Here is a 26,650-nt window from a genome sequence, read left to right as displayed (position 1 = left end):
CCTCAAGTGTATAAGAATAGCCCTGTGCTGTTTTAAGCCAGAGTGACAGACTTACTTCAAGATTTTGATAAGGAGGCATTCTCCTATGTGAGGACGGATGATGAATTAATGGAACACTTGGCCAGAGTGGACCGCATAGTTCTGTGGTTTACTCATCTGGGCTACAAATTGACCATCTCAATGGCCTATTTTTAGGCTATTTTTTACTTTTATTTTTCAGTTAAGTTATTCGTAGAGCACATAGCTGCCCAAAGGCTTCCCAGCGCTAGGAGACTGATACCATGCAGAGTGTTAGAACTGGGGGTCTCTAGTTGGCAGAGCTAGGTACCTTTGACTAAATAGGGACCCTTGCTTCTAATCTGGGAAAAGGGATTACACTCCTGGAAAACCCCTGCACACCCCCTTGGTAGCTTGGCATGAGCAGACAGGCTAATCTCAGAGGCAGTGTGTAAAGCATTTGTAAACACCTACAGTAATACAGTGAAACACTACAGATGGACACCACACAGGTTTTATAAAAATAAGTATTCTTTATATGGACTTAGCACAAGACTAAAATGGCAAAAATCCACAATACTGTAATCAAAAAATAATACTTTCAGATAGTGGAAATAGCTCCAAAATAGGTTATTCTCTTAGAAGCAGTCTTTAGCAACTGATAACCCCAACCGGAGTTATCACAACGGCGAGGTCAAAGAAATCCCAAAATACGGCCCCAACCGCAAGGTGCGCGGTGTCGGGCCCGGAGTCAAAACAGACCCAAACAAAACAGTACCTTGGAGAAGCCAAAACAAAGACAGCTCATGGCGTCAGGGGGATGCAGCATTGTTGGCACTGTGCAGCGTCGGTTCCTTGCTTCGGGGGAGACGATGCGTCGGGTCCTCGATCATTGCGCAAAGCAGGGGATGCCTCTGTTCCTTACCGGAGAGGAGGTGACGTCACGATGGCGCCGAAACCACGGTTCCGTACGATGTCGATGGAATCTTGATCACCCACATCGAGGATCGGCTCCGCGATGATGTTGGCTTCGGAGTCGATGCGGCACAGCAGCAGGCGTCGGGTCTACTTTGTAAGTCCAAGCAGTGCTCATGGCTTCGATGTAGAGTACGGCGTCGCTCGCCGGCGTCGGCGTTGCAATATCCTTCTGTAGCAACTAGAACAGCAAGTTCCAGATGCAGGTAAGCAGAAAGGATGAAGTCTTGTATCCCTGAGACTTCAGGCTGGAGGCAAGCTCAAATTCAAGCCCTTGAAGAAATATTCTGCAAGATGATGGAAGTTCTTTAAAAGTTTTCTCCTTTCCTTGGCAATAAAGAAACCACTGCAGGCCAACCCAGCAAAACAGCACACTGGCAGTGGGGCTGTCCAAACTCCTGCAGCTTCCTTGGTCCTCCTTGGCAAAGGTTTGTCTTGTTTTCCCAGAAGTGATCTAAAGTCCTGGGGTCTGGGACCCAGTATTTATACCAGTAAATCTTTTGTCCTCTGAAGGCAGAGGGTCCTATACCTAGTACAAACCAGTTCTGGGTGCATTCTGCCAGTGCACAACTTCTTCCTTTGTCACTGTGGGCCAGGGTCATCAGACGCACCACAGGAGGTGAAGCCATTGTGGAAGGCAGGCACAGCCCTATTCAGGCCCAGGTGCTACTCATCCCACCACTTCCAACCCCAGTCCCTGTCGCTCATAAACCAGACACACAAGACAGAAACTAGCAGAGGCAGGTTGGATGGTTAGGTAAGAAAATACCTACTTTCTAAAAGTGGTATTTTCAAACACAGAATGTTGAAACCAACTTCACTAAAAGATGTATTTTATCATTCTGAGTTCAGGCATACTAGACTCAAATTTCAACCATGTTCCCTGGGTCAGTTAGGATTATAAGGGGCTATAATCAAACTGCCCATTCTGGCCTATGGGAGCAGGTAACCTTGCAATAGTGAAAAACGAAAATGGCTGTAATTCACTATCAGGACATGCCACATATATCAGGGCATGTCCTACCTTTCACATACAATGCACCCTGCCCTTGGGCCTACCTTAGGGGTGGCTCACATGTAGGAAAGGGAAGGTTTAGGGACTGGTAAGTGGGTGTACTTCTGAAGTCGACAAGGCAGTACTAGACTGCACACAGGCAACTGCTTCTGTGGGTGGCACAATCAGTGCTGCAAGCCCACCAGCAGCATTTGATTTACAGACCCTGGGCACACATGGTGCACTGTACTAGGGTCGGACAAGTAAATCAAATAAGCCAATCATGGAGTCACTAATCCATTACATCAATTTACAATAGAGAGCATATGCACTTTAGCACTGATCAGCAGTGGTAAAGTGCCCAGAGTCATAAAACCAACAAAAACAGGTCAGAGAAAATACAGGAGGAAGGAAAGAAGTTCAGGGATGACCCTGCAAAAAAGGGCCAAGTCCAACACAGAGGATAGAGCTATGAGTTCATGAGCTATGAGCTGTCAAGTGAAGGCGAAAGTCTGGCAGCCCATTTTTTAGGAAAATGTGCGTTGCTCCAACCTCCAACGACTCTGAAAAGACTGCAATTCATTTTAGGATTTTTAAATTTTGGCAGAACATACATTTTTGATTATGCAGAATGGGTAGAATCATTCTACGATCTAATTAGACCTTACTTTTCAATAACACATTGGATAAAGGAACATAAAAACATTTTACGTTCTGTGCAAGCTGACAAGATAGCTTCCAAATATTATGACACACGTGAAAATACAACAAACCTGGTGATCCGCGTAGTCGCTGGACCAACCAAGTATCCACACATCACATTTAATGAAGGCGATACAGTACCTATTGCATACAAATCACAATTGTACACAAATGCAGAAATGCATTATGCACCCACTGAGAAAATTCTCACAGTGGTACAGACTGCTGTATTGAGAGAGAGAGAGCACTAGGGCAGGGGAAACCAATAATTTTAGTTACCTCAGTACTGACCTTCAAGGCCGTTACTAAAGCAAGTGTTCCAAATGCCAAATAATTACATCCACAATGGATACAATGGGCTGAGACTGTAACTGCAACAGATGCTGATTACAGATTTGATTCTACATTACAAACACTGGCATTATAAACAAGAGTATCCTCTGCTGAATGAAATAATGCCTCTGGATCGATATGATGATATCCTCTACACTAATGGGTCTGCTCAGCCTGTGGTAGGGAGAAAACACCAATACTTCACAGCGTGTGCAATCGTAAAGAGGCGCATACATGATGGCAGGTTCCGTCCTGAAAAAACACACATGCCTTGCCTAGGGGACTGTAAAGCTCAGTTGGCAGAACTCAGAGCCCTTAAACTGGCACAACAAAATATGGATCATGGATTCCTCACATTTAAAATGTGTGATTCGTATTGCTGTGTCCAGTCATAGAATGTAGGCCCTCCCTCAACGGCTGCTGTGGGAACTGGATGGAACCACCTTTGCTTCATAAACCTGCTCTGTGGGGTGCTTCTAGGAACGGTGTCTGCAGTTGCCAGCAACGGCAATGTTGCGTCTACCACTAGGAACAAGTAAAGAATTGACTTTTCCATTTGGAGGGAACTATTTGGCCTATTTTTTAAACAAACTGTATCTAGACAATATTTTTTTCAGTTTTTATTCTAAGTCACCATGGCTTTCAGAGTGCTTGGAGTTATAAACAGTATTATGGCTTTTAATAATATTTTAAAGGGAAGCTTGCTTTTACGTGATTTTAACAGTGGTTTTAAAAACCTTTTCAATATTGAATTTGAATATGGCCTGCTGCTTTTTAGATTGCATTTTTTATATTGACCTCTAATATGAGGAGTGGGTGTTATGTGACCGGGTTAGGCCCGTGCAGCAACGCCGCACATTTTCCTACATTGTCCTCTTCTCTGCAAAATAATATTATTTGCACATATTAGTGTTTGTGACAATGTTGAATTAGTTTCTCTGAAACTGCTTTGCTTTCGCATCTAGCTTTGCAAAACATTATAATGATGCCCTGAACACTAAGTACAAGGCCTTTTACAGACGATGTACAAAAGCCATCCTATATTCATTCATGGGGTAGAGGGTTATCTGTCTATCCATAACATTGCTACACGACAAAATAATCCTGCTGTCCTGCTTACAGATGCATTAATGCTGTGTGGGCAGCAAATACGTCTTATTATAATCTTTAGCATGTATTTTGCACCCCATCTGTCTTCTTGGAGGCTCGCATCCTTTGCGGGTACTCAACTATTTGTCTCCAGAAAATATAACTTACATGCAGGTGCTAGAAATGGGGGTCTCTAGTTGGCAATGGTATGGTTTGCACCTTTGTCCAAATAGGGACCCTTGCTTCTAGTCAGGGAAAGGGGGATACACTCCTAAAATAACCCCTGCTCAGCCCCTTGGTAGCTTGGCACAAGCAGACAGGCGTATCTCAGAGGCAGTGTGTAAAGCATTTGTGAACACATACAGTAATACGGTGAAAACACTACAAATGGACACCACACCAGTTTAGAAAAATAAGTAATCTTTACTAGACTCAACACAAGACCAAACATCAAAAATCCACAATACAATATCAAGACTATATCGTTAAAATGGTAGAACTACTTAGTTCAATGTAGATGGTAATTGCGACACTTTACTCTCAAAGTACCTTGGATGCGTCACGCAATACAAACAAAAGGGTCGCAGGGAAGGTGATGCTTTGGTTCCTTGCTTCGGGGGAGGTTATGCGTCAGTTCCTTACTGCAGCGCAGGGGAAGGGTTGCGTCAGTTCCTTACCGGAGAGGAGGTGATGCAACGGTTTCTTACTGCGTTCCGGTTGTGATGCGACAAGATGGTGCCTCGATGCGATGCGACGATTCGGTGTGATGCGACAAGATTTGCGTCTTTGATGCGATGTAACAACGTGGATGCGATGCGTGCACACCCGACGGCCGTGCAGTGAAACTTTGGAGCTGCGACAGGCCCTGCAACATGCTTCTCAGGTGATGTGATGGCAACCTCTGCGGCGGCGGCACGCTTCTCCGGTGATGCGACGTGCTTTCTCGGTGATGCGAAGGCGAACAGCTGCGGCAGTGGCACGCTTCTTTGGCGATGCGACGGCAACTGCTGCGGTGGTGACACTTTTTCCTCGTTGCATCGCTCTTCCAGCTCCCAGTGATACGCAGTCTCCAGAGGTCCCAAAACAGCAGCAGGCACCTCACTGCAGGTAGAATTTCCAGCAAAGAAATTCAGGGGGAGCTTGTGGTGAAGTCTTGGTGTCCCTGAGACTCCAGAACAGGAGGCAAGCTCAGCTTCAAGCCCTTGGAGATATTCCTCAAGATAGTAAAAGAACACACACAGTTCCTTTTCTCCTTTCCTTGGCAATAAGTAACTACTGCAGGCCAACCCCGAACAGCAAACAGAACAGGGGCAGTCTCCTCCTACAGCTTCCTTGGTTTCTCTCCTTGGCAAAGGTTTTGTCTTGATTCCCAGAAGTGATCCTAAGTTCTGGGGTATGGGCCCCAATATTTATACTGCAAAACCCTTTGTCCTCTGAAGGCAGAGGGTGTCTGTGCCCAGCCAAAATCAGTTCTGTCCTCCCTGGTGCAGCTTCCTGGCAGGAGGAGAAGACAGCATTGTTGAAAGCAGACCTGGCCCAGGTAGCTGAAAGGAAATCTCCTCCCCCTACTCTCTATTCTATGAAGGCTCAGGCAAGTGAAAGGAAATCTCCTCCCCCTACTCTCTATTCAATGCAGGTCCTATTCATCCCAGCCCTGACCCATCACTGCTGGAGCCAAGGCCCTCTCCAGCCCCCTGTTACTCACAAACCATACATGGAATACATAAACCTAGCAGAGGCATACTGGATGGTTAGGCAAGAAATTACCTACTTTCTAAAAGTGGTATTTTCAAACACAGAATGTAAAAATCACCCACACTAAAAGATGTATTTAAACATTGTGAGTTCATGCATACTAAACAACTTTTCTACCTTTTTCCCTGGGTCAGTTAGGATTATAAGATATTATAATCAAACTGCCCATTCTGGCCTATGGGAACAGGTAGCCTTGCAAAAGTGAAAAACTAAATTGGCTGTAATTCACTACCAGGACATGCCACACACATCAGGGCATGTCCTACCTTTCACATACAATGCAGCCTGCCCTTGGGCCTACCTTAGAGGTAACTAATATGTAGAAAAGGGAAGGTTTAGGGACTGGCAAGTGGGTGCACTTGCCAAGTTGACATGGCAGTCCCAGACTGCACACAGGCTCTGCAATGGCAAGCCTGAGCCATATTTTACAAGCTGCTTCTGTGGGTGGCACAACCAGTGCTGCAAGCCCACCAGCAGCATTTGATTTACAGGCCCTGGGCACACTTGGCGCACTGTACTCGGGTCTGACAAGTAAGCCAAATAGCCAATCATGGGGTGACTAATCCATTACAACAATGTACAATAGGGAGCACTTGCACTTTGGCACTGAATAGCAGTGGCAAAGTGCCCAAAGCATCTAGACCAGCAAAAACATAGCAAAAACATAGGAGGCAACAGCAAAAAAATGGAAGGGAGTCCAACGCCAGTGGTGCCAGGTCTAACATCAGGGCTGCTGGAATTACGTGGCGGGGAAGAACAATTTATGCAGCAGAGAATTATGTGGCAATAAAATGCACATGTTCCACTTTAATGCAACACATTTTTTACTAGTATTACCTCATTATTTTTAGACTTGTTAACATTGTCTGGGCACATCGTTAGTGCAAGTTCAGCAAAAGGCAATTGAAATGTGAACTTTTGTGAAGGGCATCCCACTGTATGGCAGGATGTTTTTAGGAACTTTTGAACCATCTGAGCTAGAATACATTTTTTGTTAGTCTGAGAATTATGTAGCAGACAATAGATTTTGTGGCAAATGAGGCAAATGCACAATTATGTGGAACATTCTGCAGGTGCAGAATCGCAAAATTCCAGTGGCCCTGCTCATATGTACGCTATTTGTTATTGGAATTACTCTGTGGTGCTGCAGTTGGCGAACATGCTCAGTGTAGATTGAATGCTTTGGTTTAATAATCCCAATGGGTGATCCACTTGGTTTGTGTGGCTAGGGAGAAGTGAAACAAAGTAATGCAATGCTGAGTGAAAGTGTTGACAACCATGATTCCTGAAATTATGAAAACAATGAATGGTCAAGAGACAAGCTTTTGGGAAGTGAGCGAGTAGCGAAATGAGGAAAAGACTGACCAATATTGGGGAACAGACTTGGGTTGTGTATTCACAGCTTTATAGGTGTGAATAACCTTGTACAATGGAATGATGTTGTAAAATATAGAAGCCCCCTAGATTGGAGGATATCCTGACATTAGGAACTTAAAGATATGGTTCATACAACACCAGACATATGTCCACACTTTCTCCTGCAATATTCATTCCACCCGTTAGGCAAAGGACATCGCAGAATGTTAAATGACAGGTCTGTCTTTCTATGATTGTGCTTTTCTCTTCTCACCACTACGTGGTCATGTACTGATTGTCACCTGCCTCTTTGTTTTTCTCTACTTCAGATTCCTCTGTTGACTCTTCTCAAAGAAACTGCTCGTGAACATGAGAGGTAGGCTAATCTTTGCAAGCTAAACATCTGACCACTGGCTAGTAAGTTTTTTAAAGGTATTTTTGAACCGTTCTATCAAAATTGTGTGTATTTTGGGGTGATATTATGCTATAGTTTTCCTCATGAAAATATTGCTAAGAGACTCCACCTTTTCCCTGTGTAAACAAGCCCTACCTATGTAGTAGCTGCAGACAATGGTAAACAGACATAATATCGAATTCAAAATATCGATAGGACAGAATATCGAGTTTTTAATATAGAATGGACAGAATATCGAATTGCCAAAATATAGTGGTGAAGAATATCGAAAATCAGGTAAGAAATAAAACATCGATTTAAATAATATAGAAGTAAGTAATATCGACAATCATAATATAGTTGTTAAAAATATCGAATTTTTTTATAGTGTTTTAAGTGTTAGTATATGTGTTAAAAGTATGTATACATTTTGGAATGTATGTTTGAATATTTTTAAAGTAATGAATTGTATGTTATTTAATTTTTGTGTAATTTAATTCTGTAGCGGGTTGTGGGTTTATAGGGGATTAGGGTGGGAAGTAACTTATTTATAGTACATTAAATAATAATTTTTAGGAATTATTAATTATTTTTAATTTAATTTTGCGTTTTACTTCTAGAGTGGGTTGTGGGTTTATAGGGGAATAGGGTGGGAAGTAATTTAATTGTTATTAGGTAATTATTAATTGGTATTGAAAATTAATTGGTTGTTGATTAATTATTAATTGGTAAATATTTAATATTAATTGGTAATTAATTAGTATTAATTGTTTAATTGATAATTATGTTAATTGTATTAATTTATTATTTGTAGTGGGTTGTGGGTTTATAGGGGAATATGGTGGGAATTAATTTAATTGTAAATAATTAATTATTGAAATAATTTTTGTATATTGCTAATTAATGTATTCTTAAGTAATTATTAATTGGTATTAATTTTATTTATACATTTTTGGTATTGGAAATTAATTGCTTGCTAATTAATTATTAATAGGTTATTAATAAAAAACATTGATATTTATAATAAATTAATTATTAAATATTGTGTGCTTGGTAATTAATTTTAATATTTTTATTTGGTATTAATAATGTATTTATTTTTAATAAAATATTACATTATTATTTTCCCTACTATTACACTCACTGGAGTGAGAATAGTAATTTTTACCCCTAAGCTATCCAACGCTTTCCCTACTATTGCACTCACTGGAGTGGGAATAATAATTTTTACCCCTACGGTATCCAACGCTTACCCTAGAGTTGCACTCACTGGAGTGGGAATAGTAAATTTTACCCTCCCGCTATCCAACGCTTTCCCTACTGTTGCACTCTCTGGAGTGGGAATAGTCATTTTTACCCCTACACTATCCAACGCTTTCCCTACTGTTGCACTCTTTGGAGTGGGAATAGTAATTTTTACTCTCCCGCTATCCAACGCTTTCCCTACTGTTGCACTCTCTGGAGTGGGAATAGTAATTTTTACCCCTACGCTATTCAACGCTTACCCTACAGTTGCACTCACTGGAGTGGGAATAGTAATTTTTACCCCTACGCTATCCAACGCTTTCCCTACTGTTGCACTCTTTGGAGTGGGAATAGTAATTTTTACCCCTACACTATCCAACGCTTTCCCTACTGTTGCACTCTCTGGAGTGGGAATAGTAATTTTTACCCCTACGCTATCCAACGCTTTCCCTACTGTTGCACTCGTTGGAGTGGGAATAGTAATTTTTACCCCTACGCCATCTGACGTTTTCCCTACTGTTGCACTCACTGGAGTGGGAATAGTAAATTTTGCCCTCCCGCTATCCAACGCTTTCCCTACTGTTGCACTCTCTGAAGTGGGAATAGTAATTTTTACCCCTACGCTGTCCAACGCTTTCCCTACTGTTGCACTCTCTGGAGTGGGAATAGTAATTTTTAGCCCTATTCTATCCAACGCTTTCCCTACTGTTGCACTCTTTGGAGTGGGAATAGTAATTTTTACCCCTACGCTATCCAATGCCTACCCTACTGTTGCACTCACTGGACTGGGAATTGTAATTTTTACCCCTACGCTATCCAACGCTTTCCCTACTGTTGCACTCTTTGGAGTGGGAATAGTAATTTTTACCCCTACGCTATCCAACGCTTTCCCTACTGTTGCACTCTCTGGAGTGGGAATAGTAATTTGTACCCCTACGCTATCCAACGCTTTCCCTACTGTTGCACTCTTTGGAGTGGGAATAGTAATTTTTACCCCTACGCCATCTGACGTTTTCCCTACTGTTGCACTCACTGGAGTGGGAATAGTAAATGTTGCCCTCCCGCCATCCAACGCTTTCCCTACTGTTGCACTCTCTGAAGTGGGAATAATAATTTTTACCCCTACGCTATCCAACGCTTTCCCTACTGTTGCACTCTCTGGAGTGGGAATAGTAATTTTTAGCCCTACTCTATCCAACGCTTTCCCTACTGTTGCACTCTTTGGAGTGGGAATAGTAATTTTTACCCCTACGCTATCCAATGCTTTCCCTACTGTTGAACTCACTGGAGTGGGAATAGTAAATTTTACCCTCCCGCTATCCAACGCTGTCCCTACTGTTGCACTCTCTGGAGTGTGAATATAAATTTTTACCCCTACGCTATCCAATGCTTTCCCTATTATTACACTGTCTGGAGTGGGAATACTAATTTTTACCCTCCCGCTATCCAACGCTTTCCCTACTGTTGCACTCTCTGGAGTGGGAATAGTAATTTTTACCCTCCCGCTATCCAACGTTTTCCCTACTATTGCACTTACTGGAGTGGTAATAGTAAATTTTACCCGCCCGCTATCCTACGCAAAAAATATTGCATTTTTTAAATAAATATTACGTTAATATATATGTATTATTATTTTTTTTTTTACTTACATTAATTATTTATTAATTTTAAAGTAATTTAAGTATTTTTAAGTATGTTTCAGTTAATTATATGTTTTATTTCATTAATTTTACATTAATTTTAAGACATTTAAAAAAAATTGATATTGTGACTAACCATATTTTTTACAACGATATTTAGGATTCTATATTTTTGTACTTTACCTGTTTGGAGATAGGGCTTCGATATTTTGGCATTCTATATTTTTCCTTCTATATTTTTGCAATTCGATATTCTTCTTCTCGATATTTCGTCAGTGATCCGCAGACAACGTGTCATTGTTATATAAAATGCAATACTTTTAGACATAAGAACGAGAATCAAAAATAGATAAATATATGACATGCAGACTTGTTTTGCACTGCATCTGATGGTCAGGTCATATCGACAATCAGTTTTTATTATACATTATTTTACAAATTGTCATTGTTTATGGTAATCCCTAGTTGCTTTCTGGAGACATGCATGGTAATATTTTCCTTTTGACAGTTCAGGGTTAATGTTATCTCAGTGCAATCCTGGCCAACATGTACCTAAATCCAAACTTAAGGCGGGCATATTTTGAGAGTGTTTGTTCAAAACTTAAGCCTGTGCTGTATGGTGTGTTCCTGTTTCCCCATTACTACGCTAATAAAGCTGCCACGTTTTCATTTCCCCTATGAGTGGCACTTTCATGTTTTCAGTGACATTTCTGTGTGATTCCTTCGTGCAAATAGGTCTACGCCCATTCTGTCCATATCATGAATAACCCTCCATTATGCAATATAATAGGCATGAGAGAGCCTTTAAACATATGGAAGTTCCCTCAAGTGCTGTGAAAGTTCTGTAACCCACTTCCATTTGCTAAAAGGATCATCTTGAAAGCAGGCTCTGAATTAATGTAGAAACACGTCATTTATGCGCATGTATTTCTATAGTGGGAATTGTCTGGGGTTGAGTAAGGTACTTCAATTAGTGTTATGTGTGAGTGGCTCTGCACACCATGAATATGGAGTACACGTTGGAAGAAGTACAGCAGAACAGAGCATTAGAACCAGATTACTTTTTAGTGAAGCCAATGAGAAGGAATGTGATCATGTGCTGTGAAATAGTGCAGGTAACTGGGTATTGTAGTGTTTCAGAGAGCTTTAGCCTTGTAACATTAATGGACAATCCACCTATGTGAAAGTGCAGCCACACGTCCCAAAAATGTAAAGTGCCATTCGGCTAAAAGCAGAGGGTTGGTCAAAGGTTTCAAACACACAACGCAAGTTCACTTGGGCCTTTATGTGATGCATATCTGACACCCCATGCTCCCACGAAAAGGCACGAGGATGGAAGCGGCTAGCATTTTTTTCCGTTATATTGATAAGGATTGGAAGATGTTTCCTGTCCTCGGAGTGAACAAATTTCAGTATTAGAAAGTGCTCTTTTGTCTTAAATTGTTTTTTGGAAAAAATAGTGATGCCTGGGATCAATGTGTATAATATCACGTTCTTTCTCATGGTATATATTTAGCGTTTTATACCCCTTGATAGGCCTCATGCAGGGTGCTAAATAAATATTTCTCGATGAAAGGTTTATGAAAATTAATGAATCGTTTGATTGCTTGGATAAAGCACATATACATGTTCTAATTAAAGGCGACATTTAATATATTTTTGCAGTTTTGTTTTCCCCTAAACTTGCCAATATTGTAACACATAATGGGCCAGATGTACGACTGTTATTGCAGTCGCAAACGGGAAATCAGTCCGTTTGCGACGGCAAAATAGGTCTGCCCTATTTAAAAACCCCATTTTGGGAGTTGGTAATCTATTACCGACTCTCAAAATAGGGTTTGCAACTCGCTATTAGGAAGGGGTGTGCCAAGGTCGTCCATTCTTAATAGCGACTTTCACTTCAATGTAAGATTGTTTTGTGGCAAAACACTCGCAATTTACCACCCATTTCAACTGGTGGGGCAGAAAATACATAAACATAACTTAAGCCACTTGGAAGCAACCCTTGGGCCAGAGGTCGCTTCCATCTGCAATAAAGAAAATCCCTGGTACCTAATGGGGTTTTATGCCTCTCCTGGGGGCAGAAAGGCCCAAAAAATGGGTGGATCTGTCCCCAATGAGGGGCGAAAAATCCTCTAGTTAATTTGATGCACTTGGAAGTGACCAGGTATTTTTTTTTTGCTGTATGAAAGCCTTGGGTCACCTACATACAACATAAGACAAAATCCCTGGTGCCTAGTGGGGTTTTCTGTAGCCCCCCCCCTCCCCCAGGGGCAGAAAGGTAAAATAAAATGGGCCAATCTGCCCGGGGGGGGGGGGGGGGGCAGAAAAACATCCAAAATGAAAATGCCCCTTGGAAGCGACCCTTGCCCAAGGGGTCGCTTCCATGCAACTACTAACATGTAGGGTTTTATGAAAGGGCAAACAACAGAAAACATCCAAAATGAAAATGCCCTCTTTGAAGTGACCCTTGCCCGTGGGTCGCATCCATGCATTAAATACATAATCCCTGGTGCCTAGTGGGGATTACTGCCCCCAATGGGGGTAGAAAGGCCAAATAAACGGGCCGATCTGCAGAAAAACATCCAAAATTAGATTCCCCCTTGGAAGCGACGCTTACCCAAGGGTTAGCTTCCATGCAGTAAAAAAGATATCCCTGGTGCCTAGTGGGGGCATTGCCCGATCATGCAGCACAAACACCCTTTAAAGAGACATCAGGGGAGAGGAAAAACTCTTTCCTCTCCCCTGATGCCTCGATGTCTAAAGAACTCCCCCCCCCCCCCCCCCCAGAGCAGGAACACCTACCTTGTTCCGTGGACGCCTGGAAGCAAATGGCTTCCAGCTGGTCCAGGGCTTCCTGATGACATCGTGTGCTAGATGGACTGCCCATGCGGGGAGCACCAGCACTTCCCCATGGGTGGGTGCCATTACGGAGCTGTTCTGTCATGAGCACATGGCCACCGTGGCTCATGGCGGAACTGCTCCATCATGACCATAGAAAGGGTTAATGGATGTAATGGTACTTTGATCGTAGAACACCAACATATTTCAGTACTTTCCTATCGGCCAATGTAAGGTCCTGGGCTTTCGTCAGGGTGGGTAGTGATGAAGTCACTCCTCCGAAGACGTGAATGATGTGTGCATGCAATTTGCATATGAGAAAAATACAAAAAGGCATATACTTGCTGCAATATCATTAGGGAATTACCTGCTAGAAAAAATATGGTACAAGAGTACAAGCTGTAATTTGTGCTGTAAAGCCAGAGATTTGCGTACCGTTGCAGTGATACTTCACAGTGCGGTCCCCAAGCAACAAAAGTGCCTATTGTGAAAATAAAGGTGGTTAGGTTACTCTTAGGATAATGCTTCATTCAGTGATCCCAGTGATTTCAAACCAGACGTACTCACTCATAAATCCTTTGCGTTCAATTAGATACAGCACCAAGTAAAGGTGAGTGAATTGAACTTGGATTCACACATGTGGTCTCATCCGCACATATATAAACCCTCAATGTAGGGCTGCTCACACTCATAACAACATCCAAACCTTTTCATGAGAACAGTTTGTATTTTGAAAAAATAATATGTACAATTTCGTTTTTTGGGGGGTGATAGAGTCACTCATTCAATTTTAAGTGGGTCACCTTCTCCCACGGGGGCATGAGAGGGTGGCTTGTAGTCACACACACTATACAGAAAAGAAGAAATGCCAGAATATTGTTAAGTAAGATAAGACTAAGGAGGGCTAGTGAGCATGGAGGCAAAGCTCCGTCAAAGTAAGCATCCAGCTATTTTCTCAGACATGGAGATCAAGAGAACATTGTAAACTTACTTCGTTAAACGTCCCGTCCCTGCATAGAACCTACTTTCAAGCTCAGATCCCCTGCTTGTGGTAGCCGAGAAAGATTTGGTGCTCGGTTTAAGTATTGTGCAATTTCTGAGACCTGAAAAAAACAAAAGAACCTGAACCAAAAGCTGTGATATGCATGACAACCTATAACTCGGCATCTAACATGATAAAACGCACCATGAACATACACTGGCACATCTTAACATCAAACCAGCTCACTTTTGAAAAACCGTTATTTTCGTTCAAGAGGAACGGCAACATCAGAGACAAGCTCAATAACAGCGCGATAAACGTCACAAACCGACAGAGTATGCTATGGGAACTACCCCCTGTAAAAGGGCATTTCCCATGTGGGAATTGTTCTGTCTGCCCTCTCACAGCTCACACTAAATCCATTGACCTGAGACTGCATACACCATGGGAGCACAGAGTACACACCAATTGCAACAGCAACAACGCCATCTATGTGATCACCTGCCAATGCGACCTGAAGTATATTGGAATGACCACCAGGAAGATAAAACTATGCATCAGTGAGAATAGAAGTACCATCATATGCAAAATAGTCACTCACTGCCCACTTCCTGGAGATGCAACACATGGACACTGACCTCAGATGGACAATCATTGAAAATTGATCACAACAAATCGGAATACATAAGAGACTCCTCATCAGGGAACAACGCTGGGTGTACCGTCTGAAGGCACATATCAAAGGGCTCAACGACGATATACCCTGGGACCAGCTAAACAATTTATCTTATTGAGGTTTTACTGACCACAACTGTCTTAGACAATTAACACATCATGGCACTCTCTCTGACTGGCTGAAATCCAAACTATGGATGCGTAGAAATATCTACTTGAGACTTGGCAAACACGACTATTGGCAGATTGAAACTTTAAGTGTTTTTGCATTTTTTGCCTATTCAGGCAATACCTTTCATAGCACTCTCAGTGCCCTATATGTACCCGCCATATTTCTAATTATTTGGCATGCCACCAGTACAAGCTGCTAAAATGCACACGCCATATTTTTTGATATGTACACTTCACTGTTAAAAATGGACAAAATTACCCTGTTTGAATCTGTGAACCGTTTTTTTGGTCATGTTTTCCCATACAGTGCAAATATGATGTAACTTTCTAGCACAGTATTTATTTAATACCATACATGCTTATCGAGGCAACCCCTAGAGTAATGACATGTTACATTAAACTACAATAGCCATAATGCACCACATATGAGGATCTACTTCTGTGCATCAACTATTATGATTTCATGTTGTACGTGTAACAATCCCACACGTGCATCCTAACATTGAAGCTCCTCTCTCCCGAGGGAGAGGCCACGCTGCTGCATCACCTAAACGTAGCTTGGCCACCGCCCTTGACAACATGTGATGCAGTGAACGAGCCTCCCATACACAATGTATGAGCTCATTCCATGCCCCAACGTGAGAGGGCTCACATAGAAGTTCCATGTCACCATTAACAATAAGGAAAGAGGCACGTCCAGATCTCGATCCTGGACGAGACCCCACGCTGTACCAAATCACTTTCTTCCACGTTAGGGCGGGCGGGCTACACATGGAAACTCCATTCCATGTCTTGGAAGTTGCACAAAACTTAAGCAGAGCACCAAATCTTTCTCGGCTACCACAAGCAAAGGAGCTGAGTTCGACTGTAGGTTCTTTGTAGGGACGGGACCTTTATCGCAGTAAGTTTACAATGTTTTCTTGTGCTCCGTGTCCGAGGAAATAGCCGGATGCTTACTTTGACGGCATGCTCATTAGCCCTACTTAGTCTTATCTAACTTAACAATATTCTGGTATTTCTTCTTTTCTGTATATAGTGTGTGACTACAAGGCCTCCTTCTCATATCCCCGTGGGAACAGGTGCCCCACTTAAAATTGGGTGAGTGACTCTATCACCCCAAAACAAGCATTTGCAATGCAATAGGTCTCGCATTTATTAAAGTTAGAACTGTTGGCGTTGAAAATGACAATGTTTTTTACTTTTGTTTTTTTATTTGCAGTGGAGTAATTATATTTGCAAAGCGCTATTGGTGTAAAAAAGCAAAAGTAAAAAAAAAATTCATTTTCAACGTCAACAGCTGTAACTTTTAACAAATGTGAGACCTATTGCATGCAAATACTTGTTTAAATAGCCTGCTTTGTACAAACTTCCATGCGCAAAGAAAAGAGGCGCGTTACATAATCATGCCTCAATATATAAATTCCCTGTGAAATCAGTTATTTATGACACCAGTTTTAGGACACACTGTCACAGCAGAGAAAATAACTGTAGATGTCTTCAAAGAATTAACGACATTTTAATTTAAAAAAAAAAAAAAAAACGACTTGCCTTGCTTTCGCCTGGCTAATATGGATTGCCTTAAAACTATACAGAAATTTGAATGGTGTTGCATTACACGCAGCAACCAATTTGTTGAGGAAAAGGGTAAGTAAAGAAAATGATGTATTGTTATGTCGTAGAACAATAAGGATACCAAGGGGATTTATTTACCTACAAAAGAGAGCTGACTGAATATGCTGGCTTAAAACAAACAGTGTCGATAAAAATGGAGGAAAAATCTCGAACATGTATTTGTTGCAGGAAACACGTGACTTCACATTTGAATGGCCATCACTACATTTACGGCCAACCAATGATCTCTTTGTCCAGTCACCTGTGGAATATCTGGAAGGATTCACTGGTCCAGAACAGATAGTGCTTCACTTAACTTAGCACAATAAATCAGTTCCCTAGCCAGTGATAGACTGAAACCATTACAAAGAGTCATCCACATTTTGACAGCACAACGTGCTTGCCATAACATAAAAGTGCTGGACAGATATGATACAGCCTCAATCCTAATCTCAGAATATTCTGATGCAGGTTTAAAACATATCTGCGTCCTCAATCACATAAAAGATCCTAACAACGCGTATCTATCTGTCACACAAATATCGTTCTTTCATCAATGCAAAACGAGTTAAAACAAGACAGAAGGTTTGGCAAGGTATAAATAGCTATGATCAACTGAGATTTTTAACAGATGCTTTGTTTTCTGTGTCTTATAAATCGCCTATGTTGCGCCCCCAAAAAAGTGTATTCAACGCCTGGGAGTAAGAAGTGGTGGGATGGTAGAGCACGACTGCTGCCGATACTTACATCCAGAAACGTAACTCTCTGTGCATCCTACCCACTCCAAAACATTGACCAACTGTGAAGCCATGTGCCCACACCCCACAAAACAGCATTCTTCATTTAGAAAACAGACAATCATTGAATTTCAATCTTCTTCTGCGGTGATGGTCATTTCTACAAATTACTATTGAATTCTGGTTTTCTACTCCCACTTTGTTAGACCACCATCAATCACGTTGACCCAGATCGCTGTCCCCGGATAACCCCCATGTTGTCGCTTTCCCTGTACCGCCTGGCCTGAGCCTCCACTGAAGTTACCTGGTGTGAGGCATCACTCCCCAACGAAAGGCAGAGGCGGTGGCGTTATCTGAGGCTGTTCCTCGCCATGGGGCATCAGACCGCACCACTGTGGGGAATGTCCCCCAGGCGGCCCAGGCAGCGGGGTGCACCTCCTGCGCTTAGGGGACTGGGACGGCGGGCTAAGCAGGGCCTCAAAATCCATGGGCCGCTCCAGAGTGGCACCACACGCCACATCCGCAGCCGCTTACACTGAGCCCCTGGGCAACGAGAGGACGGAGAGACGCCCGGACACAGTCAGGGTAGCGGAAGGAGATAAATCTCAACGCAGCCCACCGCCGCCCTGAGCAGCACTTTCACTTTGACAGGCTTGTACTTGCTGACGCTGCAGCTGTGAGTGTCTCTCCTCTCTGTCTATCATCGGAATGGAACCCATTCATGTTTTGGGGTTTATTTTACCCATTCACTGTGAGCTCTACAGCGGCAAGCACAAGAGTGGTGTGTGCGCACCACAGTGAGCCCTGTGTTTTGCATTATTGTGCACGCTTCTGTGCACGATAATGCAAAACACATGTTACCCTGTGCGGGTAACAGACACCAATAGGCCATGGGAGGAGCAATGCACCTGCCTTTGGTCAATTGCGTGCTGTCTTTTACATAAAGACACACGCAAAGGCAAATGGCGTGGGCCAAAAGGAAAAGCACATGCACAAGCGTGTGCGATTCCTGGCCCTGTTTTCGAAACCCCGTACACGAGGTCTCTCGCTGCACGAGCTGTGCTATACACTGCATCGCTAGGCGCGAGACCTAAAAAACGAAATTGTACATAATATTTTACAAATATACATACTGTTTACACAAGAAGGTTTAGATGTTGGTGTGAGTGTGAGAAGCCGTGCAATGAGGGTTTAAATGTGCGGCTGAGACCACATGTGTGACTCCACGTTCAGTTCACTCACCTTTACTTGCCACTGTATATAATTGAACGCAAAGGATTTATGAGTGAGTTCGTCTGGTTCGAAATCACTGGGATCAGAGAAGGAAGCATAATCCTAAGTGTAATAACCTTGATTTTCACAATAGGTACTTTGTTGCTTGGGGACTGCACTGTGAAATATCACTGCAATGGTATGCCAATCTCCTGCTTTACAGTAGAAATTACAGCTTGTACTTGTGTACTAGGTTTTTCCTCCAGGTAATTCCCTCATGATTTTGCAGCAAGCATATGTCTTTTTGTAATTTTCTCACATGCAAATTGCATGCACACGTCATTCACGTCTTCGAGGGAGTGACTTCATCACCACCCACCCTGACGAAGGGACCACACATAGGCCGATAGGAAAGGGCTGAAACATGTTGGTGTTCTAGGGTCATAAGACCATTACATCCTTTAGCCCTATATAAAATTGTTTAACCTTCCCTCCCACCCCAGGAATAAAGGATACCTTTGGAGTGGGTGAGGAATTTTATCTTTAAAGTTACGCCCCCATACACCCATTCTTCATTAGTGCTCCCTGGAATATGGTCAAGCCCACCCTGACCTTTAGGAGTTGGGGTGAACCCGATGATGAAGCATGTCACTAGTAGGGTGAGTGAGTGTTGTATAAAGAAAAGGGTCACTTTCCCTTCCCCCCCACAATAGTGGGTGTGTTGCCACCCGACATCATGACTCACTCCCATTTATTCATTGTTTCCAAAGGAACCATCCTGGTTCCAGAGTGAATACTTTTGTGTTTTTGAGTATATGTTAGGGAGGACGTATGCCTTCAATCCTCTTCATTTAGGACCTATTTACCCTCTAAGGTTCCCACTTGGGATCCCTAACCTTGTGTAAAAGGAAACTACATTATCAGCCTATAGACACAAGTAGGGCTTCCCTATCTATCTGAGGATTTTTTCCCTGACACCACAGACGTCTCTGTTAAAGGTAGAAGTTCAAACAGCAGAGCACAGCACATTAAAAGTTCAAACTGACTGACAAGCAGTCATTAAACAGTTTATTTTCAAACGAAGAGAAGTAGGTATGGCACAATCTTGATCATAGGTGGATCATTAAACAAATTGTTGACACATAGGTGAAGCAAAATGACAGCCGACACATGTTTCGTCATTATACGACTTTTTCAAGCCTCAAGCGCAAAATTCAGCAATATGTGAAATTAGCAAGACCATCGTCATCATAATCTTTGCAATGAATTCAAAATACTACTCCATTCCAACTAAGGTCATAGGAGTAGAAAGTGCCCAGATAGTCACTAGTGCAGGCGAGTAAGCCCCAAAACCTCGGTGTGTTTGAACTTCTACATTTTATGTGCTTGGAGGATCTTTCACCTTGTACTAAGTAATATTGTGGGTGGCGCAATATTGCATCGAGCACGCCGCATAACATATTGAGTGTTTACATTTGCAAACTTAACAGAGGTTCTGGCTGCGCTGTTCAAAACCACTGACACCCTTTCTACATAACGTCTCTGTTAAAGGTGACTGGGGACTTTGGGCACATGTAAGAAAACTACTCAGTTGACCCATTAACTAAGTACCTGACCTATAATTTTGGTGGTGCCATGTCGTACGTTTCCTACTAATTTAGCAAGATTGTACGTTAGGGCAACATATGCATCAAAACTATGGGGACTAAGTCCATTCATGCCATCAGAATATGTTGACCTAATACCTGGCTATCCCCCAGTGAGCCACATAAAACTAATAGGGTACCTGATGGTATCTGCAACCTCAGAACATGACAACACTGATTCCCCCAAAGGAAATCGTTGAAGCAGATTTACCCCTTTGTTGTTATCTCAGGCATGCCCAAAGTTAGACACAAGAAATTCACAAATTGGCATGTGAAACAGTTATTGAAACAATTATATTCTTGCGTAAAATGCATGCAGTGCAATGATTTTAGAAGGAGACGAAACATTGTAACCAGCATTACAAGAATGGTGAAAAGATTAATAGTTTAACCATTATAATTATTGCAGTGTTTAGATGAATAGATATGATTGTACTCCTGTTTAGCACTACCTATCCTAGAGAGCATAGTGGGAATGCGGTTCTGCCAGATGCCTTGAAGTGGTCTAACTCCCCATGCATCTGTGTGTGTTTTTCATCCAGAAGCCCGTATGGTGTAGAGCAGGCCATCGTCCCTCGCACAATAGTGATGAGAGTTAGCTGGGTTGGAATTCAGACACGGACGACCATGACAATCTATAGAAATGCTCCTCTGCCAGCTAGGGGGCACTTTATATAATAAAACTGGACTCATTTACACTTTGCCTGAGTTCCGGTCCGGCTGTTAGTCATTGCTTATTCTACAGATTCAGAGGTGTCTCCTAATGGAGAACAAATGAAAGGGCGGTATGCTCAGTGTACCCAGAACTTGGACAAGATGTACAGTGTTGTGATAATATGCCTACAAAGAAATGGATATGTAAGCAAAACCCTATCTGAGCACATTGGAGCATGCAGGCAAACTGTGCTAAAGGTAATCACCTAAAAAGATGTCAACTTTAAAAGTGAAAATGTAAAATAGGACGATTTGTGTTTGGGCCCTTTCAATCCTCACGACACAATGTATTTAAAAAGTATGATAAGTACTTTTAAGTTTTACATGTCTGGATAGTGAAAAACTCTTACATTTGTTTTAATGGGATTACCTCTCCCATTGGATAATATTGGAGTTACATTATTACATTTAATAAGCAGTAAATTCCAAATGGGAACAGGTGAATAGCTCATGAAAAATCCTCTTTTATGGTGAAGTCAGTTTTTTGGTTACAATTTGAGAAAGCCACTTTTAGAAAGTTGGCATTTTCTGCCTTTATCATATAGTGGTGCTGCATTTTTCTGGGCGACATGACTGGGTGTATTTGCTAGTTAGTCGTTTTGTATTACTCCTGGACAGCTATGCATAATAGAGAGCTTAGGGGTGCCTGGATGGGCCATCACTGGCAGAATGGGAGGGAAAAGTTAGGCAGAGCCCCACTTACACCTGATTAGGTTGTGCCCTGCCTTCACACAAAGGATTGCATACCCACTTTCAGGGCACGAAAGGCAGAAAACCTGGGCCCTTCAAAGGGAAACCTCAAGAAACTTCTCCCACTTGGATGCAACAGGTATAAATACTGGACCCGAGACACCAATTCCTTAGTACACTTCTGGATTGGTCAGGAAGAAGAACTGCTGTGCTGCTGAAAGGACTGCCATTAAGCTGGATGGTTGCCTTAAAGGACTGCTGCCTACTGTACTGACCTCTCTCCCTCTTGCCTGGGTAAACAGGACTGTACCTGTAACCTGAATCCAGGGCTCTCAGAGTGACTCCAAGGGCTAGCCTCTTGTAACCAGCACCTGGATACTGCAACTGTGAGCTCTACACTCCAACAAATCTGTAGATCCAGCAAATCTAACACATTGTCTCTGTTGAGAGGATTCTTCCAGCGAAAGGACTCCCCATCGACCTTGCAGCCTGTAGCCTCATTGGAACCGAAGCAGGCCCCTGCATCGCAAAACTCCCATCGACGGCAGCCTTGATGACAACACATGACTTTGCATCGCAAGCCCCGCAGTCTCTTTTGAACTATCAGTGAGAGGCGCATCTTTGACACAGGACTTCACATTGCAAGCTTCCCTTGTAGACGACCTCCTTGACAATGTAGCAGGGCCTCACATTGCAGCCTCTAGTTCCCCAGGGCCTACGCATTGCCTCACCTGTGAGCCGCATCCTTGATGCAGGACCTTACATCGCTCCTCAACCGAGATTTAGGGTACTCTTGTTCATCTGGTCTAACGGGGTCCCTGTAGCCAGCACGTGCTCCATTTTGGTTGCCCCTAACTTGTGACTTTGTCCCAGTCTGGTGCAACCAGATATCCGGAGTGTGGGTACTTTGTGCTTATTTATGCTATTTTCACTTACATATTTAAAGTTGCATGTCTCTGGATCTATTGATTGAATTTTAGGATTTTTTTTCTTTTTTTATTTATAAAAATGTATTCTGTTTTTCTAATCTGGTATACTTTTTGTAGTGTGTTTTCTTTTTGTTACTGTGTGAAGTGTTTCACAAATATTTTACACATGGCCTCATTGGCTCTGTGTCACTTCTGGGATAGGGCAGCCATTTGGAAGAGGGGGAGAACAGAGAACTCTTGTCTCCGGCGGAAGCTGGGCTCCAAATCAACTTGTTGGAGTTTCAGTTGATCCGATTAGCGTGAAAAACCTTCTTACCATTGCTCAAGGGTAAGCTGGTTCAGCTGTTCATGGGCAACACCACCACCATGTTGTACTGCAACAAACAAGGTGGGTGGGGTCATGGTCCCTCTGTCAGGAGGCCCCACGACTCTGGACTTGGCTGGAAAAACAGGGCATATCCCTGGTGGTTCACACCTGGCCATTTCCCTGCATGCAGGGGTGAATTAACTCAGCTGTCGGTCTCTAGCAATTCACGTGTGGGGTCTCCATCTGGAGGTGGCACAAGGACTGTTTCAGCAGTGGGGAGAGCCTTGGCTAAATCTGTTTGCCTTCATCAAGAACGCTCAAAGTCAGCAGATTTGCACATTGGAGTTTCCACTGCAGCTCTTGCTCGGCTACTCTTTTTGTCTCGAGTGAAACTGCGGCCTCTTTTCTGCCTCTCCGCTCATACCACTCCTGCCTAGAGTGCTCAAGAAGATTAGGAGCGACCGGGCACAAGTCATTCTTGTGGCTCCGGACTGGAAACAGAGAGTTTGGTATCCTGAGCTCAAAGGAGTGGTATGGGAGAAAGACATAAAGGAGGCCGGAGCTCCACTCAAGACAAAAAGCGTTGGGAAAATGCATGGCTGTCTGGAAACAGATCTCCGGACTTGTGAAGGGCAAGATCAGCCATTGTGCATTGGACCAGTTGTTCTTAGGAAAATGAAAGCCACGGGTTATTGGGCAGCTGTATTGCGGGAGAATAGAGTATGTCTCTGTTGAGGAGTGGAGCAAGCGTGTGCCACAGCCAGCTTGTGGAGCAGAGAGTTAATATATTTTTAGGGTCTAATGGTTAGCCTGGTAGGAGAAGCGCCTGCAGGGGTGCTGGGGCCACAAGATTTCTTTTCAGGAATGGCATAGAAATGTGTGTGTCAGAGTGATACCAGTGACAGACAAACTGACACTGTGCAGAGAGATAATACAAACAGAAATGTGGGGCACTGAATCCATCAAGTTCGAACAGGAGTATCAAGACATCCAAACAAATTTGGGATTGTTCATCTACCTATATAAGTCACAATAGTAGACTCCGGAGGGTATCAAGAAAGGAGTTCATGAGAAGTATGCGCACATTCATTATTTGTCTTTTTTGGTACGGCCTGTCACAGACATACATCTAATCTGTTTGCATTTTACCAGTGGATGACTCTCCGTTAGAAATTGGGTTTCTGGTTGGCAGAGGTATGCACCCTGTCCAAGCAGGAACCTCGGTCCTAGTAAGGGTTAGTCACTACACAACCCATATTATCCTTTGCTCACCATCTGGTAGCTTAGCACAGAGCAATCAGACTTAACTTAAGAGGCAATATGTAATATATTATAGGTCCAGTACTTATACCCATTTGTGCCTTTGAAGTGTGGGAGGCTTCAAAGAAAGTGTTGAAGTCCACAGAGGTACACCTTTCGTGCCCCTGCTCCAGACTCACTAAAGGAGGGTATGCAGCCCTTTGTTTGTGGGCAGGACACAGTTTGTTCAGGTGTAAGGGTGTGGCTGTGTCCAGCCCCTCCCTTTCATTCTCCCAGGAAGATCCAGCAGTCACACCTAAGAGCCCTTTGTAAGTGGCTGTCTAGAGGGAAAACACAAAGCCCAGCTGTCAACACAGACTGAACAGAGACAGGCAGCTAGCATCAAATGGTTATAAAAGTAAATGGCAACTTACTAAAAGTGGCTTTTGCTAAACTATAATTTAAAATCAAACTTCACCATAAGTTGTGAATTTAAATAGTGAGTCCAGTGGCACCAAACTTGAAAAGTCTTATCTCTCCACGATTGAGAATTACACTTAAAATATGTAATAAGGTAATCCAAATGTTATTCTATGGGAGAGATAGACCTTGCAGTAGTGAAAAACGAAACTGGGAGTTTTTCAATATCAAGACATATCAAACTGAAAAGTACATGGCCTTTTAAATACATTGCACCCTGCCCTCTAGGTTATACAGGGCCTGCCTTAGGGATGACATATTTATTAAAAAAGGAAGATTTGGGCCTGACAAGAGGGTTTACTTGCCAGGTCAATGTGGCAGTATAAAAAGCACACACAGGCTCTCCAGTGGCAGGTCTGAGACATGGTTGAGGGGTTACCTATGTGGGTGGCACAGACAGTGCCGTAGGCTCACTAGCAGCATTTAAGTTGCAGGCCCTGGGCATGTGTAGGGCACTTTACTAGGAACTTATAAGTAAATTAAGTATGCCAAGTAGGGATGAACAAATATTTCCATGTTTAGGGGAGAGAGCACAAGCACTTTAGCACTGTTTAGCAGTGGTAAAGAGCACACAATCCTAAAAATAGCAAAAACGAGATCAGAAAAATGGAGGGAGGCAAGCAGGCAAAATGTTGGCGAAGACCACCCTAAGGCTGTTAGGTCTAACACTCTCCCACTGGCAAATATGCATATATGTAACTAGAGGGGAGTACCATCAGTGGTTTTCCACCATAATATCACTGGGTGAAAATAATTATGGCAAAAATATTGTGAAGGTAAGTTTATATAGGTGAGCATAGGCTGCCTTTACTTAACTCCACATCTGTATACCTTGTACATAGATGTGGTAGTAAGAATAGTAAATCTATTCTTACCTATATGCACTTACCTTCTCGATATTTTAGCCATAATATTTTAGCCCCATTGTATTTTACTCTTCAATGTTCTCTCATGCATCCTCCAACAGCAGCAGTCCAAAGGTGCTTTAATAGAGGTGTGCTGTGGCAAGTGCCTTGGGGTATATTTCTCTTTTCCTTCTAAGTCATCGGAAGCACCCATGATAGAGAATCTTTTCTAACTTTTTTACTTTGTTAGGCTTTGTGTTTTCTTCTGTTAAAATATAGGAACCAGTGAATATACAGTGAATGCATTTTTCACTATGGCCACATATGATACTGGTTGGGTGAGTGTTTCCTCTATGACCAAGAATAGGGACGAGGAAGAAAGATCATGAAGCAATACGAAAGTAAAATTATTTTCTCTGAGTCCTATTCCTCCTCAACACAGAGCTACAAAAATCCACCTCCTTCACCTCTGGCCATGCAGCCAAAGGAAGGTAATGCTTTGGTTGAAGATTAGAGGTAAGTAATCAGGTCGTAACGTACTTCTTTTCTGCCTCTCTTCTGAAGCATTTTAAAGGTACTTTACTTTAGGTGTACTCAAATGTGTTGTATATGATGTTATTTTCGTACTAGAAAACTGTTATGAAAAGATATGTAACCCTGCTATGTTTTTTTTCTTGCAGGCATGGACCCTGTAGTGGGTGCAGTTTTGCAGCTCATGCAACATGAGTAGAAATCGCAAATAAGATCAAAACTACATCAGCACTTGTGGACGAAGCTGTCAATACAACACCTTCTGCTGTACAGTCGTATTAAACTTCCCTCTTTGTGCTGACAAATTGAGTGGTTGTTGTCTTAACTGTAATTTCTATATCTCACTGGATAGCGTAGATGGTTTTATGTTCCTAAGGGCCTTTTATGGAATGGTTTTAATCTTTTTAGGAGACCTAAAGGCCAAGTGTAACTGCTGATAGAACACCAAAGGTGGAAACACGAATGCAGGCATCTTAAAACAGAAAACAAATTGAAGTTTATAACCCCTCCCCCCAGCTGTGCGAGTATCTTACGGACCCTCCCACCATTCACCCTCTCCA

The 26,650-nt window shown here is 42.7% G+C and overlaps 1 protein-coding gene across 1 annotated transcript in view; it reads left to right on the top strand.

Annotated features, from left to right (window-relative positions):
• Positions 1-26,368, top strand: part of LOC146861822 (uncharacterized) — a 627,622-nt gene extending 601,254 nt beyond the window's left edge. The window contains exons 10-11 of the mRNA XM_085643200.1: positions 7,531-7,577; positions 26,240-26,368. Coding sequence (XP_085499326.1) covers positions 7,531-7,568 — 38 coding nt within the window. The 3' untranslated portion in view covers positions 7,569-7,577; positions 26,240-26,368. The remainder of the gene's footprint in view (positions 1-7,530; positions 7,578-26,239) is intronic.
• Positions 26,369-26,650: the final 282 nt, after the last annotated feature.

The sequence above is a fragment of the Triturus cristatus genome, chromosome 2_2 (genome assembly GCF_964204655.1).
Source record: "Triturus cristatus chromosome 2_2, aTriCri1.1, whole genome shotgun sequence".
In the NCBI taxonomy this organism is placed as follows: Eukaryota; Metazoa; Chordata; class Amphibia; order Caudata; family Salamandridae; genus Triturus; species Triturus cristatus.
Note: the sequence above shows the minus strand (reverse complement) of the source record. Positions and strands in the feature narration are given on the sequence as shown.